At 46.7% G+C, this 15,232-nt stretch overlaps 1 protein-coding gene across 7 annotated transcripts in view; it reads left to right on the forward strand.

The window, feature by feature from the left end:
• USP54 (ubiquitin specific peptidase 54) overlaps positions 1-15,232 on the forward strand; it is a 2,840,272-nt gene that overhangs the window by 1,001,253 nt on the left and 1,823,787 nt on the right. For all 7 annotated transcript variants that reach the window (XM_069610693.1, XM_069610692.1, XM_069610695.1 and 4 more), the window contains exon 5: positions 10,541-10,654. In XM_069610693.1, the coding sequence (XP_069466794.1) occupies positions 10,541-10,654 (114 nt within the window). The remainder of the gene's footprint in view (positions 1-10,540; positions 10,655-15,232) is intronic.

Genomic DNA, 15,232 nt, shown 5'->3' on the forward strand with positions numbered 1-15,232 from the left:
GGGGTGAAAAACGTTCATTTGTTAAAGGAACTTTTGTTTTTGATTTATCTGAACACATCAGGCCCGAAGGCAGGAGACTTTCTAGGGAAACGAGACTTGGCCATCTACGGTCCTGAGAGAAGTTGTTGGAACTGTTGTCTCGTGCTAGAGAAGCCAGAGACTGGACTGTACTCCAAGCTCCCATCCTATCACGTGTCTAAAACGTAGGGAAGGGAGACCCGAGCCACCGCATCCTGACAAACTGCCATTGGAACTGTTGTCTCGTGCTGTCGAAGCCTGAGACCATACTGTGCTACAAGCCCCAAACTCCAACCTTAACCGATCTCAAACCGTGGGGAAAGGAGACTCAGGCTATCGCCTTCTGACTTATCTTTTGAGAACACTTCTTTCTTTCCTTAAAACTTAACCCCCACACCCTTTGTATTTAGCGTAAGGAATTGGCAATAGGTTTTCTTAGTATAGGCCATTTTATTTGACTTGACACCACTAAAACTGCCTTATTTTCATTTGATGGTAGACACCTGTCCCCATCTTAGATTTAGGTTTAGATTAGGTGTTTTTCCAACCCACATGCAAACTTTTATTGTTCAATCAGCACCCTTGAACTGTGATCACTTGTGTCTGTCTTACTTGTGTTACCATGAGTTTCTCACACCAGGCTTGCTAAACACACACGCAAAACCTAAACTTGTAGGACAACTGAAGCAAGGTTGCAAATGTATAACAGAATATCGAGAACAGGACAAGATCAGAGACTGACCTCTCTCTACAAATGGCTTACAGTGAAAGCTACTCACTTTAGCATTACAGCAGAAGCTACTCACTTTAGCATTTGGAAGAATGCTGAGCAGACACGTTTCAACACAAAGAATTAAGGGCCTCTTTTTCAAATGTTGTGTCTCACTTGTTTGCCAGTGCCATGACTCTGCTCTTTAATACGCCTTCAGTAGAGCCTCATGATGCTGGAAATCAGGCAGCCAGAATAGTTGGTCCTATGCCTCTCTGAAACAGCACAAACCTTTTAATTCATAATAGCTTCTTCACTGCTGGCCAGCGGACCGAAGTCCTTCTTCTATTTCAAGACAGATTTTGTCCATTCACTTTACAAACCTTAACTGGTCAGAGCCACATATTATCTGGGCCCAGTAACCAAGGGTGATTCTACGGGTGGGGAAGCAGGCGGCCACCTGGTGTGCTGAGGTGGAAGTGTCACTGATGTAGATGCAAATCATTCCTCCACTGATGTTTTTACCTAATTAACATCCTAATGGTCCGCTGCAGAAGGCTGAAGTATGTTCTGGTAGGTATGTTTTCAGTGGCTCCCCATGGCTCCTACGGAAGCCATAGAAAGCATTGTAAAAAAAAAAACAGGATTGGAGAAAATGCAGAATTCAGCACAGGAATAATATATGAAAAATTAAAATGTTGAATAAGGGAAGTGGGGGTGGATCCCACGCCCCTTCTTCGACATTATGGATTTCGGGGGTGGCAGGGGTGTTCCCTGCTTTCCATTCATTATATGGAAAGCAGGCAGGGACAAATTTAAAAAGAGTGTAAGGGGCCCAGCAGCGTGTGTTTCCACCCATAATTGGGAGATGGAACTGACGTTTCAGGGACAAGTCCCACGCGGGGAGGCGAATGCAGGTAAGTGGGGGTATTTAGGGGTAATTATAAGGGGTAGAGGGCATAAGGGAATCTGAAATTTCCGTTATGCCTCGCTTATTTCACTCGGGATAAAATCTGATTAGATTTTATTACAGACATCTGCTCCTCCTACACAAAGTCAAAACAGGCTTTTTTTTATCAACTAACCCAAACATTAGCCACTCATTGTGAATCTATATAGCTACTTTTACTTGGACTGTCCTCCTTTCAGTTGCCACCTTCCTTGGCCAAGGTTATTAGTCCCCAACAGGGTTCTTGGGGTGGTTGGGGAAGGGCAGAAGGATGGATCAGGAGGCGGCAAAAAGCTCAAAAGGGGCTGATACAAGCAATAAAAGAAGAGAAGCAAAGTGAGAACGGGCGAACACAAGGGGGTTAGCGAGAGAAACAGAAGGAGACGAGACAGACAGGATGATGTTTGAGAAAAGAAAAAGCAAAGAACAAGAAAGTAACATAGTGACCGGGAATTTGAGGGAAATAATGAGCGAGTGAAAATGTGCCACATAAGGAATCAGAGGCGGATACATTCAAAACAAAGCAGGGATTGAGCGAAAAGCAAAAGAAATGGGGAGTGAAATGAAGAAAAAAACACTGAGAGAACGAGCAAGGGAAAGCAGTAGCATTGCAAGAGAGCAGGTAGTAGGATCAGGAAAGAGTAGGCAGAAGATGGAGAACGAGCGAGAGAGAAAGATGAAGGGAAGACGACTGTCCAGCAAGGAAGGCATGGGGTGGTGTAAAAGAAACGGAAAGGTTATATGGAGTGTGTGATGATTGACAGATGAGACGGATAAAATACAGGCGGACGCGAGCGTGTCTTCTTTTTTTTTCTTTTATTGGAGTGCGTGAGAACCTGGTGGGGCTTGTTGCCGGCTCCTGCTTTGGACAGGCGCTGGGCAGAGAGGGAGGCAGGCCAGAGCCCTAGGTGGGGCTCTGGCCGGCCCGAGCCCAGACGGCCTGGCCCAGCTCTAATATACATGTACCTCAACAGTCAAACGACCATGTCTAACACTGTGCATCCTATTTCTTGTAGGTAACTCAGGCTATCTGCATTTATCCTGGTTGATGACACCTGTGAGGCTCCCTGGTACACCGCAAGAGATGGCCTATAATGAGGCACACAGGACGACCAGGACATTGAGCGCACGTTCAGACTGCTGAAGTCAAGATTCAGGTGCATCCACCGGACAGGTGGTGCACTCATGGACAGCCCTGTGAAAGTTGGAAAAATAGCCATGATATGTGCAATGCTTCAGAAACTGTGCATCCGATGGAAAATCGAAACGCTCCCAGATTCTCCCCCCACCCCCGCACCCCCTGGCTCTGATGACAAAGACATTGCAGATGACAACAGGGCACACACAGACATACGTGGGGAGGTGAGGGAAGGACTCGTACCCCAGGATCTCATGAATAACTATTTTTGATTGAACACATATGCGCCTCTCATGCTACTGTGATCTATAACTGAATGCACATAAATCACTACGATTGAATAAACACTGTAAACATTGACTTGACTTAACTGTGATTTTGTGCACCATCTCCCACCCCACTCCCACATCCCCAACACCATCACACACCCCTGTGGTCCCTAGTCTCCCCTACGTAAAAGTCCACTATCCCTTCTTTTGGCCCCTTGTTGTGTGGGCATCGGTGCATGACTCGTGCAGCTCTGGGAGTGCCTTGGCAGCCTGCTGCCACTGATACCTCTGGAGGGGTGGCCCACACAGAACTGTCAGTTTCACTGGCCCAGAGGTGCTGCATTGTCATGTTGATGGCCCTGGCCATGGTCTTATGTGAGGCCGAGATTTGCTCTGCCAGCTCCCTTACCCTCTGACTGATGAGGCTGTTACTGGCACTTGGCAAGAGACGGTCAAGGGAATTGGCCATCCACCTGGTGGCAGCTTGAACAGCATCCCGCATCACCTGCGAATGTTCAAATTGCTCCTGGGCATGAGATGCATTGCCTTCTGCCATTGCTCAATTTGGGAAAGGTGCCCCCATATGGCATTCACCAAGGGGTCGTGCACTGGCCCAGGAGATGGTTGGGGTGCATTCCCTCATTGCCGGCATGCTTGCACCCCATCGTCATGTCCATGGTCACCCGTGTCCTTAGGGTGATCAAAACGGACAACGGGTTGAGATGACAAAGGGGAGGGAGAGGACTGCATGGGTGATCTGCTGGGCAGAGGGGAGGATTCCGTGGACAACTGCCTCACAGGAGTAGCTGCAGGACTTGAGTCATTGGAGGCACAGTGGCAGCATGTGTAGTGGGCTGGGCCTATACCTGCATGTCGTTGGCACTTGGGCGGGTTTGTTGGTCCCCTGACTCCCCAGCTGTGGTGGGAGGTACCTCAGTTGTGGGTGGTTCAGCACCCTCCGTCATGGCCAGAATTGGTGGTGCAATCGTCGCTGGTGTGCCAGTGCCCACAGAGATGACTGATGCAGTGCCCTTGGACTTCAGTGTTTTTTGGACCTTCCCCTTCCTGGCTGAAGCATGGCTTGTGGCCTCTTTCCCACTTGCTGGGGTAGGTGTGCTGGAGGTAATGGCACCTTCCAAGTGTCCTGGGTGTCTTGTGTGCCTTTTGAGAGGAATGAAAGTGCATCAATACCTTGATGGACATCTGTGGGCTCTGCTGTTATGTAGTGTTGTATGTGTAAAGCACCCGAGGGGGGTATCTGTACTCCTGCTCTCTATATGGCAGAGGAGATGCACAGAGCACCCTAGCCAAGGTTCTCTATATTAGTATTGTGGTCGAGCAACCAAGGCTTAAGCTCTCAGGTGATGCAGGCTGGTTCTTAAGTACAGTGTAGTCCCCAAGCACCTACAAAGGAATGTCCACACACTATGTTAGTGAAAACACAGTCTTTATATAAATAAGGTTCACTTTATATACACAATCACAATAACACACTTTGTACTCTGGCAATACTACAATGGCAAATATATACAAATCTACGTGATACCACTCTTAACTATCGATTCCTTTGAAATGCATCAACTGTTAACAGTTCAAAATGGCATATACGAATCAGATTATAAGATGAATCAACGATAGACACAGAAAGAAAGCAAGTTAAATCAAGCAAGGGCAGAATTGTCCATCCCACTACCATAAGACGTTCTGTGCGAGGATCCCCCCACCTGGGCAACCTGTAAATAAAGCGTATTGACAAGCCCAGTCCATTAAAAAATGATGCTTAACATAGTCTCGATTCCTTCTAAAAGGTTCCACGACCCCAAAGTACCTGGTTTTGTAGAGTTCTTCAGTGAGTTGTCGACAGACCCTTCTTGAGTGCACTCTTTAAGGCAGGAGCCACGAGTCGTCGAGAGTCAGTGAAGAAAAAGGGTGAACACTGTCATTGCGGCAGCAGCTTCGGTTCTTGCGGTGCTCGTTGACGATAGGTCGAAAACATCCTGCAAGTTGAGGCGTGCAGTGCACCTCGACGACGAGAGTTTGTTGCCGCAGAGAGTTAATGAAGAACTTTGACCTAGCAAGGGCGTCGGTCAACAGCATCTCTGTGGTCTTCAGGTGGCAGGAAACCCACCAGCGGATTCTCCTCGGTCGTTGGTGGCCTTGACTTTCTCCGGTAGGGCGAAAGCAGCCAACGGTGATGAGCAAGGGGGTCCTTGGATCAAATGTCTTAGGCAAAGGCGCACCTCACCTCCGGGCGGCTGTGGCGTTGGTCGCCGACGGTGAAGGACTTCAATGTCCGGGCGCTTCGATTTGTGATTCCGCAGCAGCCCCTGTCTCCAGTCGGCAGCCTGACGTCCAGGTAGCTTTGGCAAAGATCAGCTGGTGCACGATGGTCCCTCGTAGCTCGGGAAGAGGTCTCCTTGCCAGGTCGTCTGTTGGATCAGTTCCTTGACAGTCACGCAGCTTCCACATCAGCGAAGGACACAGCAGCAATTATTCTTCTTCCAGTGGGCTTCAAGGTTAAGCATCAAGTATCAACTTCAGCTTCTGAACGATTTGTATCAGTGAGAGACCCCCAGATATACTGTTGATCTCCCTTACACTCTGCTGGGTCACACTCCGGCAGCCAATCATTCAGAAGGACATTTAGGCAGTCAGGCAGCCAATCAGGCTCACAGTGCGTTCAGGCCACTCTTCTCCATCCAGTCACTCACAACACAGAATGTGGATTCAGACAAGCACTCTGCGATTCAGCACTCCACACTGCATTTATCTCAGTTTCGTGCAGGGCTGTCTCAGCCATTGTATCAAACACCAGACACTAGACGGGCATAACATGAAATGCGTATCCGTCAGACACTCCATTCACCCAGGTCTCACCCCACGGGCGTACCCACAACATACAGTCATTGGGAAGGCTCCAGCCAGTCTGGCCTGGACTTGCCCACAACACCATATATGGAACTTCCACCCAACAGCCAGTGAGGGGGAAGGGACAGAGTCAGGGCTTCCCGGGACTTTGGAAAAATAAGGTAAGAGGAGATAGAAAGCAAGAGGCCACAGGGGCCATCTTGTTTCCTGTCAGGAAATAACTGACCCCAATGGCAGGGCCTGGGTATGCCCAAAATGGAGGATACTCCGAGCGTCAGTTCAGCATGGAGCTGCCACCAGCCCATACCCTGCTCTGTGGGCCACACACTGGTGCCCAAAACATACACTAGGAGTACAGGGTCGTACTCCCACCCATGGGTGCCATAAGGGTATCCCAAGGGTCTGTTCACCAAACCAAAAAAAGGAAGAGCCGCACCACCAGGAGTCCCACATGAACTCCTGCGTGTAAAAAAAGACATAACACACATGATAAAGAAACAAAGGACAAGGATATGGAGGCCCAGTCGCTCCAATGCATTTCCAGCATCACAGTATTTACCATAGTGTCACAGGGTGCTGGGGCTCCATGGGGGAATACTGCATGTGATAGACCGTATGGAGGTTTACTGCCTTGATTATTGTGCGTGCATATGGTCAGTGTGGGAGTTGTTCCTTGCTTGGACCCATGTGCTTCACTATTGCACAGGTTCATGCGTGCCCATACAATAATGCTTGTGTATCCCGTTGTACTATCAACTGAGGAGTGACTTGCTAGTTATGGTGCTGTGATTGCGTCTTTAGGTGGGACACAGTCTTCATGGGGGCCTTGCAGCCACTGGTCTGTTGCTGTGGTTGTTAGTTTGATACACACGTCTAGTGGTGTTCATTGTTTGACATGCGCTACGTGTTTGGAACCACTTTGTCTGATGTGTCTGTCCATGGGTGCTCGGTATGCCGGCAAGGGGCAGTGTTGATGTATCATGAGAATGGGTGACCGTCCTTGTTACTGGCAGTTCCATGATAGTTGTGTCCTTCATCATGCCCTCGTCATGCTACTTGGCGGGTGTGTTGGGGGTTGACTCCTTCCATGAACCATGATGTAAAGGCCTGTGGTGTCACATTGATGGAAGTTTGTGTACGTTAACATGCTTTTGAGGTTGTTTTGCAATGGGCCCATCGTTCACTCGTGTACTCACTGGGTTCTCCATGGCTGCTGGCTCTGACCTCTGCCAAACCCACACCCTCCAGTCCCGCCATACCGTTTCCTCCCACTGGGTCTGCTGCAGCGGTTCAACTGTTCCTCCACCTGTGGCTGCTGTCTCCCGCTGGTGTTTGGCAATGAGGGTGCAGACGTGTGCTTTGAGGTTGTTCCATCTTTCTTCATGATCTCACTATCCCGTGTGACATGACCAACAGCCACCACCTTGTCCCTGATCTCCTCTCAGATGGCGTTCTTACGCTGCTGGCTGGTCTTGTGGTGTTGTGACCCATACAACTCTTCTGCATTGGCCACCACCTGCTCTGCTAGGACAGTGAGCGCCTGCTCTGTGAATTTAGGTTTCCACAGGCGCATTTCCAGACATTCTCTTTGCCTTTCCCTCCCAACATGATTAGGCTTTCTTCTGGGGGGGATGGTGTTCTTTTCCAGTAGATTTTGAATGAATTGTATTTTTAAAGATGCCGCCGGTTCCCGTTCCGGCGATGACATGAATGGGTCATTCTGACGATTTTACACGGAATTACCGTTGGAGTTGTATCTTTCGGCAGTGATTCCACTGGCGGAATAACTTTTACCACTGATGGGTGGTGCACGCGTCCATCTACTCATGATTCGGCAATATACCATCATACACCACAGCAGTACGGTAATCCCACCAGGCGAAATTTACATCTTTTTCACCCAACTTGTAATGAAGTCCATTGTGCATAAATAGTCTGGATCACAGGATACAGCTTTGACGTTTTGTTAAAAAAAAAGCACAAAAACTTCAGTTTTTGCAAAAACACCTGCAAAAACGGCTGTTTTTGCAAAAACGACACTTCAAGAACAATGAAAGACACAAGGGCTAAGGTTCTCAAAACGTTTTTTGATGCAAGAAATGAAACGCGCAAGTGCATCTGATCACTGGCAACCCAAAAAACAGCATCCCAATACACTATGGCATCTGAATGGGCGCATCTTACATATGTCCATTCAGATGCACTTTTTCACCCCTTTGCGCAAATTATGGGGTGTTTCTGCACATTTTGAAAGTTTTCAAGTTTACAAACAAGATGCACTTTTAAATGTGCATTAATTGTAGGCAACCCGTTGCGCCTGATTCGAATAAGCACACGGTGGGTGCCACTGCATGACAGGGTCTTTCCTGACCCGGTCATGCAATTTCTTTATGAATCGTTCTTTCACTTGCATTTATGTTCCTCAAACGGGATAGAAATGCATTTTTTGAGTCACATTTTACAGTGGCAGGCCCCTTGAAGGCCTGGTATGGAACAGTGCGTTGGGAGCCTGTAGAACTTTGTCGGGTGAGCGCTTTCAACACAAACGTATTCAAGGCGGCTGGCCAGTGCATCATTCGCTCTACAGCTGAGCCTGGAAAAAATGCACAGGTCACCTTTGACAATAAGGTGAGCTGCTCATTTCCAAAAATGGGTTATCGAAAAATAACATATCCTATGCTCTATTTTTAGATGCCCCATTTTTTTGAGGATCTGGGCCAAAATCTACATTTTTTAAAACTTAGTAAATGGTCACAATATGAGAGGCACAGGAAAGGGCGTGTGATGGGTTAGATGTGGTTTGGTAGGTAAGAAAGCAGTGGGAGAGCAGTGGGTCAGAGGGGGAAGCAGTGGGCCAGACATCAGAGAGGGAACAGGTGGCCAGAAATCTGAGATTGAGCAGAGGTACAGAAAGTAGAGGTAGCATGGGCTCAGGGGGAGCAGTGGGCATAAAGCAGAGAGGGAGCGGTTTGCCGGAAAGAGGCAGTGAGCTGCAGCTGCAGATTCGGAGAAAGGATGAGGGAAGATCGCAATAGAATGGGAGAAAGGATGCACGATGTAGAAGTAGCAAAGAAGAATTAAGCACTGTATACTGCGGGAGGAATTTGAGAGAGTAAGGTGTGGGTTTGGGAGTATGATTTGGATTGTGGCAGGTACTGGGGAGTGCAAATTGTGACTTGGCAGTGTGACAGAGCATGTGAGTATGTGTATGACTGACTGTGAGATGATTGGGAATGCAAGTGATCGGGAATAGATGAGACATGTGAGGTGTGTTGATGAGGTGGGTGTGTGTTTGGGGATTGGAGAACATAGAAGGGGAATATTTTCAGCATTACAACTGATAATGATCAATACAAATTACCAAGTACAAATAATGACACCCTGATTTTCTTGCAGCCTTGCACACTGCCTCTTTCCTGCAATGTGCCAATCTTACACCCTCCAGTCAATAAAACGTGCCACAAAAATGCTGCAATATAGGTTTGGGCCGCAAAATGTGCCATTTCATGCCGCAAATTGTCCCATTTTATGCTGCAATATCCTGGCGGGTCTGATGTGTGAGGTATGCAGCTGACGCAAACATCAGTTTTCTAGCTATAACTTCAAGCACTCCTCCAGTAACAGGTTAGGGTTAGTAGTACCAAAGTACTGGGACAACCAGAGTACTGCCTTATGATTACAAGATTATTTATAATTCTGCAAAGAAAGATGATCTGCTAGTTCTGTCAAGACTTTACAACATAAACGTGGCAAACCTTAGACAGCTGACCAATCTCTTGTGAAACCTCCTGGAAATAGGTGGACTAGTGGCATAGTCTGACTTTGTGCTCCACACTGAAGGGCTATAAATGAAATTATACATTTTAATTTCCCTAAATTTTAAAGGCCGGTGTGATAGTTTAGGGAAAGTTATACGTCAGTTATGAAGATGCCCATTTTTAACTTCCTTATCTAGTAGAAAGTAGAATTACAATCCGGACGACTGTAACAGGGATCGAAATTGGGATTTGTTGACCTGGAGCAAAAAGCAGCTCCTGTATATTCAGCATAACCAGTTAGGCAGGAGTTACCTCTGGGGAACCAGGAGCTAGCACAGACTGTGCAGCAAATCTAACTTTGCGCAAGATGCAAGCTAACTTTTTGTCCATTTCATGTAATCTAATTTGCTCTAAATGTCCCTTATGTGTGTTCTTTATTGTCCTTTATATACATCCCCAAACATACATAGTTGATATCTCATAGCTAGGTTTATATGGCACCACTTGCCCAGGAGTCAAAAGTAACTCCTGGTAGCTGTTGTTTCAAGCTAACCAGTCTCCCCTTGGCTATAACAAGGAGCTAAATAGCTCCCAGCTCCTGGCAATTTCGAACCGTGGTGTAAGATTATTAGCATTTTAGAAATTCAAGGATGAAGACCATTATAACTCAAAGTTTTGGTTCTATTTTGTAGTCTTGTGGCATAAAATCTTCTTTTTGCATGAATCCATTTTCTTTCTCAAAGCAAAGCACAAGCACCGTTGACTTAATTTGTTTACATTTGTGAAAAGGTAATTTAGTGATGTGAGTTGTCTTTTTTTGTGTGAAATCAGGAGAACCTTCTGATACGAATTCACTTCCATATTGCTGATGAGTCTAAGGAAGATATCTGCACCGCACAGCATTGCATTTCTCACCAGAAGTTTGCAATGACCTTGTTTGAACAGGTAAGCTTGGGTGCTGCTATTGTTTGGATCGAACACATTGAGGAGAATGTCTGATGTGCAGTATTATTGTGTATATAATCCTGCATTGGGTCATCTAGCAGCTGCCTTCTTTGAGTAGTGGGAGAACATTTCTGTTAAAAATATTCTGTATGATCTGGCAATGTTCTCTGGCTTGAGCCTGTTATAGATTCTTTGGTTTTAATTTATCTATAACACTTGCAATATAGGTTCTTGTTCTTTCGCTATATGCCTTTCTGTCTATGGGAACTGCAACAGATTCCTTGTAACTTACATTCCATGTTACTGCTCTGCCCATGCCATCGTAGCCCAGTGCTGTACAGATTTTCAGGTTTCATGTTCAGATTAGAATTTTTAAATGTAATTGTTAATTCCTTTTCCTGCTCTAGTAGGACTTCAGTAAATAATTTTCTTACTTGGTGCTGGCTGTTTTGAACAAAGCATTGGTGGGGGCGTGACTATGCAGGCGGATTGAACAGACATATGTAACGTGAACTTGAGCCCATGGCCTAGGAAAAGCCTTACAGGGACATGTGCCGAGCAACCCTGAAGAGAAATTCAACTGAAGACTGTATGGACTTGAGAGGGGAGCTAACCCGTAGGGAAACCATCCCAAGATGTAAGGCAGTATGATTTTAACGTAACAGAACCCCAACCTCATACTCTCCATCATATGCAGATCGAGGTTCTCGTACTGATACCCCTCAGGAAGTTAGATGGTTTGGATTCCAAACCTCTAGGCCCACCATTATGCAGAAGGACCACAGGATCTCCAGTAACCAAGGCTTAAAAGACTTCCTGGAACCTATTAAAAAGGCCTCCTTAAACCTTCACCTACAAACCAATATGGAGCCCCGTAGTAGTAGTTGTAGTAGTAATTGCCATTTATATAGCACCTTTTTATGGCCCCAACGCGCTTTGTGGTTGGAACGCTCCCTGGGACCGTAGTCCAGGTATGGGGAAAATTCTCAGAAAAGGCTTAGAGTGCATGTTTGCATTTGCCCAAGATTAGGAATTAGCTGGTCTGGCTAGGCTTCAGTAAGCAACCCAAGAGGTCAGGCATGTGGATGGGTGCTGTGAGAAACCTGAGGTTATTCTCCAGGGTAGACCTCGAGAGTTCCTTATTCAGGTATCCAGGGGAGGGCTGGCGCTCTCAGATCCCAACCCTTGGGGTGGACGAGCGAGGGAGGATCACCTGGGTGGGGAGCTCGGGGTTATACTTGGGGGATTGCCCCAGGTGAGACACAGTATTCTACCAGGGGACTTTTTGGGTTATTCCACATCTACCTCCCTTGCATCCAAAGAAGCTCCCTTAATAAAATCCAACCATCCCTACACCTCTGGTAAACCAACTAGGAGCCCAAACGCTGTTAGACTCAACAACCACAACTCCCAGAATCCTTGTTTTCCACCCAAATACTCCCCGTTCTTCTTCTGCACGTCCCTCTGATTATTCTTTTCCGAACTCTTGATCTGCACTGACAAAACACTACTGTTCCCACAATCCCCCCTGTCAATTTCATAAACCCTACCAAATGCTAACCCCCTCCCTTTCTGGCACAAACATTTGCTTACATCATGAGAGACAATGGACTAATGCAAAAACTGTTTACCTGAAATGTCCCAACCCAAGGGTCAGGCAAAGTCAAGCAATTGACCAGAAACACACACACCTGACAGCCCTTTCCTTTCCCCACAGGGATAAAAGGTGGAGCAAGAGAGCACAATACGAGCAAGGCAGACCGCACAATGAGAGAACGATCCAGGCAGCAGTTCAAGAGCAGGAGAAAGACGGCACGAACCGAGAAGGTGACAAGGAGAGATGCAACCTTGCCTTTCTAACCAAGGCCTGTGAGACCTCCGCAGAAGGAATTGTAAGACCACGAGCAAGTGTGAGGCAACAGATGTCAACGGTACACGGAGCGTGACTACGCTGATAAGCAGGACAGAGGAAGACGCCTGCTACCGTGGTGCTGGCCTTGACTCCCGATATGAAGAAAGCCAAGCGGTTCATTACAGCCGGTGAGTCAGGGGGAGGACCGATAAAGAAACCGAACTGTGTTGAACAAAAGTAGCAAACGGCTGATTGCAAAATGTACAAAGAACTGTTGATGTAAAAGGGGAAAGCCAGCTGCAGATGAGCCAGGTACCAGGTGGGTGTTCACTCGAGAAACTCTTGGCGATTATCCAATTGTTGAAACTACTGTTACCAGAAGTCCTTGGGAAAGGCGAGAAGAGGGTCAAAGTAGTCATACAGGGGTTTAGTAAAATCCTCTCTACAGTCGAAAGTCTTTGACCGGCAGATGATCGTGAATAAGGGAAGTGAATCCCACACCGTAAGAAAGTAAGAGGAATTGTGAGTTTGGCAAGAGTTGACCTGGAAGGAGGGATGCTGATGAAAAGGAGCAAAGTCTAAAGTCCCAAAGAACAGTGTGTTGACAAGATTGAACTCGACAAATGGTGGTCCAGATTAAAGTGTTTCAAAAGGCATTAAGATTTGACAATATAAGCAGAAGAGATTGTGTTGAAAGCCGTATTGAGCCCGACCGAGGGAGGCAAACAGTTGAGCGGGATCTGCGCCCGGAAGTGAGCGATCCAGGGTGAGAACCTCACATCCGAACAACATGTGAATACAACTTTTAAAGTGTTTTTGAATACAAGCCAAAGTGAACTTGCCGGAGGGAGGAGGATATTCGAGAGGGGTCTGAGGCCCGGAAGAGGAGGACCCAGGACGTGAAGAATCAACACCTCAAGTGCAACACAAAATGAACTTCAAGTTTGTCGATTTTGAAACTATCACGCTATTGGAAGCAGGAAAGCTTATCCCTTAAGGTCCTGATATCGTTAGTAACTATTTGGAATCTGAACCCCGGAAAGGGGAAATCCTGGGTTGCAAAGTCATCACCCAACAAACACATTGAGAGGAACTTTTATCGTTATTTTGAATAAACGGTCCTGATAGCTGAGATCGGAACTGTTGTTTCGTGCTGGTAAAGCTTGAGTGTGTGCTCTGCTCCAGAGTCCTGCCTTGTCCCATGCTCAAAACGTGGCAAAGGGAGACCACGACTACCGCATCCGGACATATTATTTGTGAACACTTCTTTATTTCTTATGAACCCTATGCCACACTCTTTTGTTTTTAGCGTAAGGCTTGGCAATAGGTTTTTGTTTTTGTTTGTTTTGTTTATTTGTTAATGCGCGCCAAACCCATGGGTAGCCGGGCACAACAGTTTACATGAAGACTTAAGCTTGTTACAATGTTTGGCATTAGTATATACAACACAGTGGCAAAAGAGAGCAAATATATGTGAGACTATATACAATCATAAGCATATAAAACACAGCTGCAAAAAGCAGATATATACACGAATATATACAAGCATGTACCCAGAGGCGGGGCATGTCTTGGGATGTCCAGGCAATGGGTAGGTCGTGGCTAGGTAGGAGGCTCGGTGAAAGTTATGTGTCATTGGCACGCAGGCAGTTGATTATCTTGTGCCTGAATTTCAGGTACGGTTGTTCCGTTCTGAGTTCAAGTGGTAGTTTGTTCCAGCAGTGAGCAGCTTTGACAGGAAAGCTGGATCCTCCTGCAGTGGAGCGTTTAAACCTTGGAATCTCTAGTTTGGAGGTGTTAGCAGATCTCGTAGGTCGCGTGGAAATTTTCCTGTTGATTTTTTCCATAAGATACGGGGGGGTTAGGTTGTTTATACATTTAGATGTGAGGGATGCTGTTTTAAGTAGGATTATGTCTGTTATTTTTAACCAGTTAACCTCTTTCCTGGAATTAGTGATGTGCTCTCTGTAGGGGATATTTAGTGCTGCTCTTAAGGCATTGTTCTGTAGTCTTTGGAGTTTATCGGTGATATATGTGTTGGTTCCAGAGTACAGGGCATTACATTAGTCTAACCTAGACATGATAAGGGCGTTAGCTAAGGTAATGCAGCTGGCGTTAGAGAGGTAAGGTCTAGCTGCACGGATGAGTTTGCAGGTGTAGGTAGTGGAGGAGGCGAGGGAGTTGACCTGCTTCTTGAGAGTAAGGGAGGAGTCCCGATACAATCCAAGGGTTTTAACCACAGACATCTCCTTGATAGGGTTGTTATCAATGATGAATGATGTGTAGTTTGAGCATAGTTTTTGGATGTTGACTTCAGAGCCTAGGATTAGTAGTTCTGTTTTATCGTCATTCAGGCAGAGGCCGTGTGCGGCCATCCATGCCTGAACGATAGTGTATATCTTGTTCAACAAGGCTGAGTCTGTCTCGTAGTCGCCCAAAAGGGGTATAAGGATCTGGGTGTCATCTGCGTAGTTCGTGTAGATGACGCCCAAACTGTCCAATTTGTCAAACAAAGACTTGGTAAAGATATTGTACATGGTGGGGGAGACACAGGATCCTTATGGGACACCGCAGGTTATTTTGCTAGGGTCAGCTGAGTTGGTGGTGGAGAAGACTCGCATGGTGCGATTTGCTAAGAAGGATTGGACCCAGGCTATAGCATCTCCGGTGAAGTTGGCGGCAGATTCAAGGTGGTTGCATAAGACTGCATGGTCCACCAGATCAAA

Source organism: Ambystoma mexicanum, chromosome 8 (genome assembly GCF_040938575.1).
Source record: "Ambystoma mexicanum isolate Mex_15411 chromosome 8, UKY_AmexF1_1, whole genome shotgun sequence".
NCBI lineage: Eukaryota > Metazoa > Chordata > Amphibia > Caudata > Ambystomatidae > Ambystoma > Ambystoma mexicanum.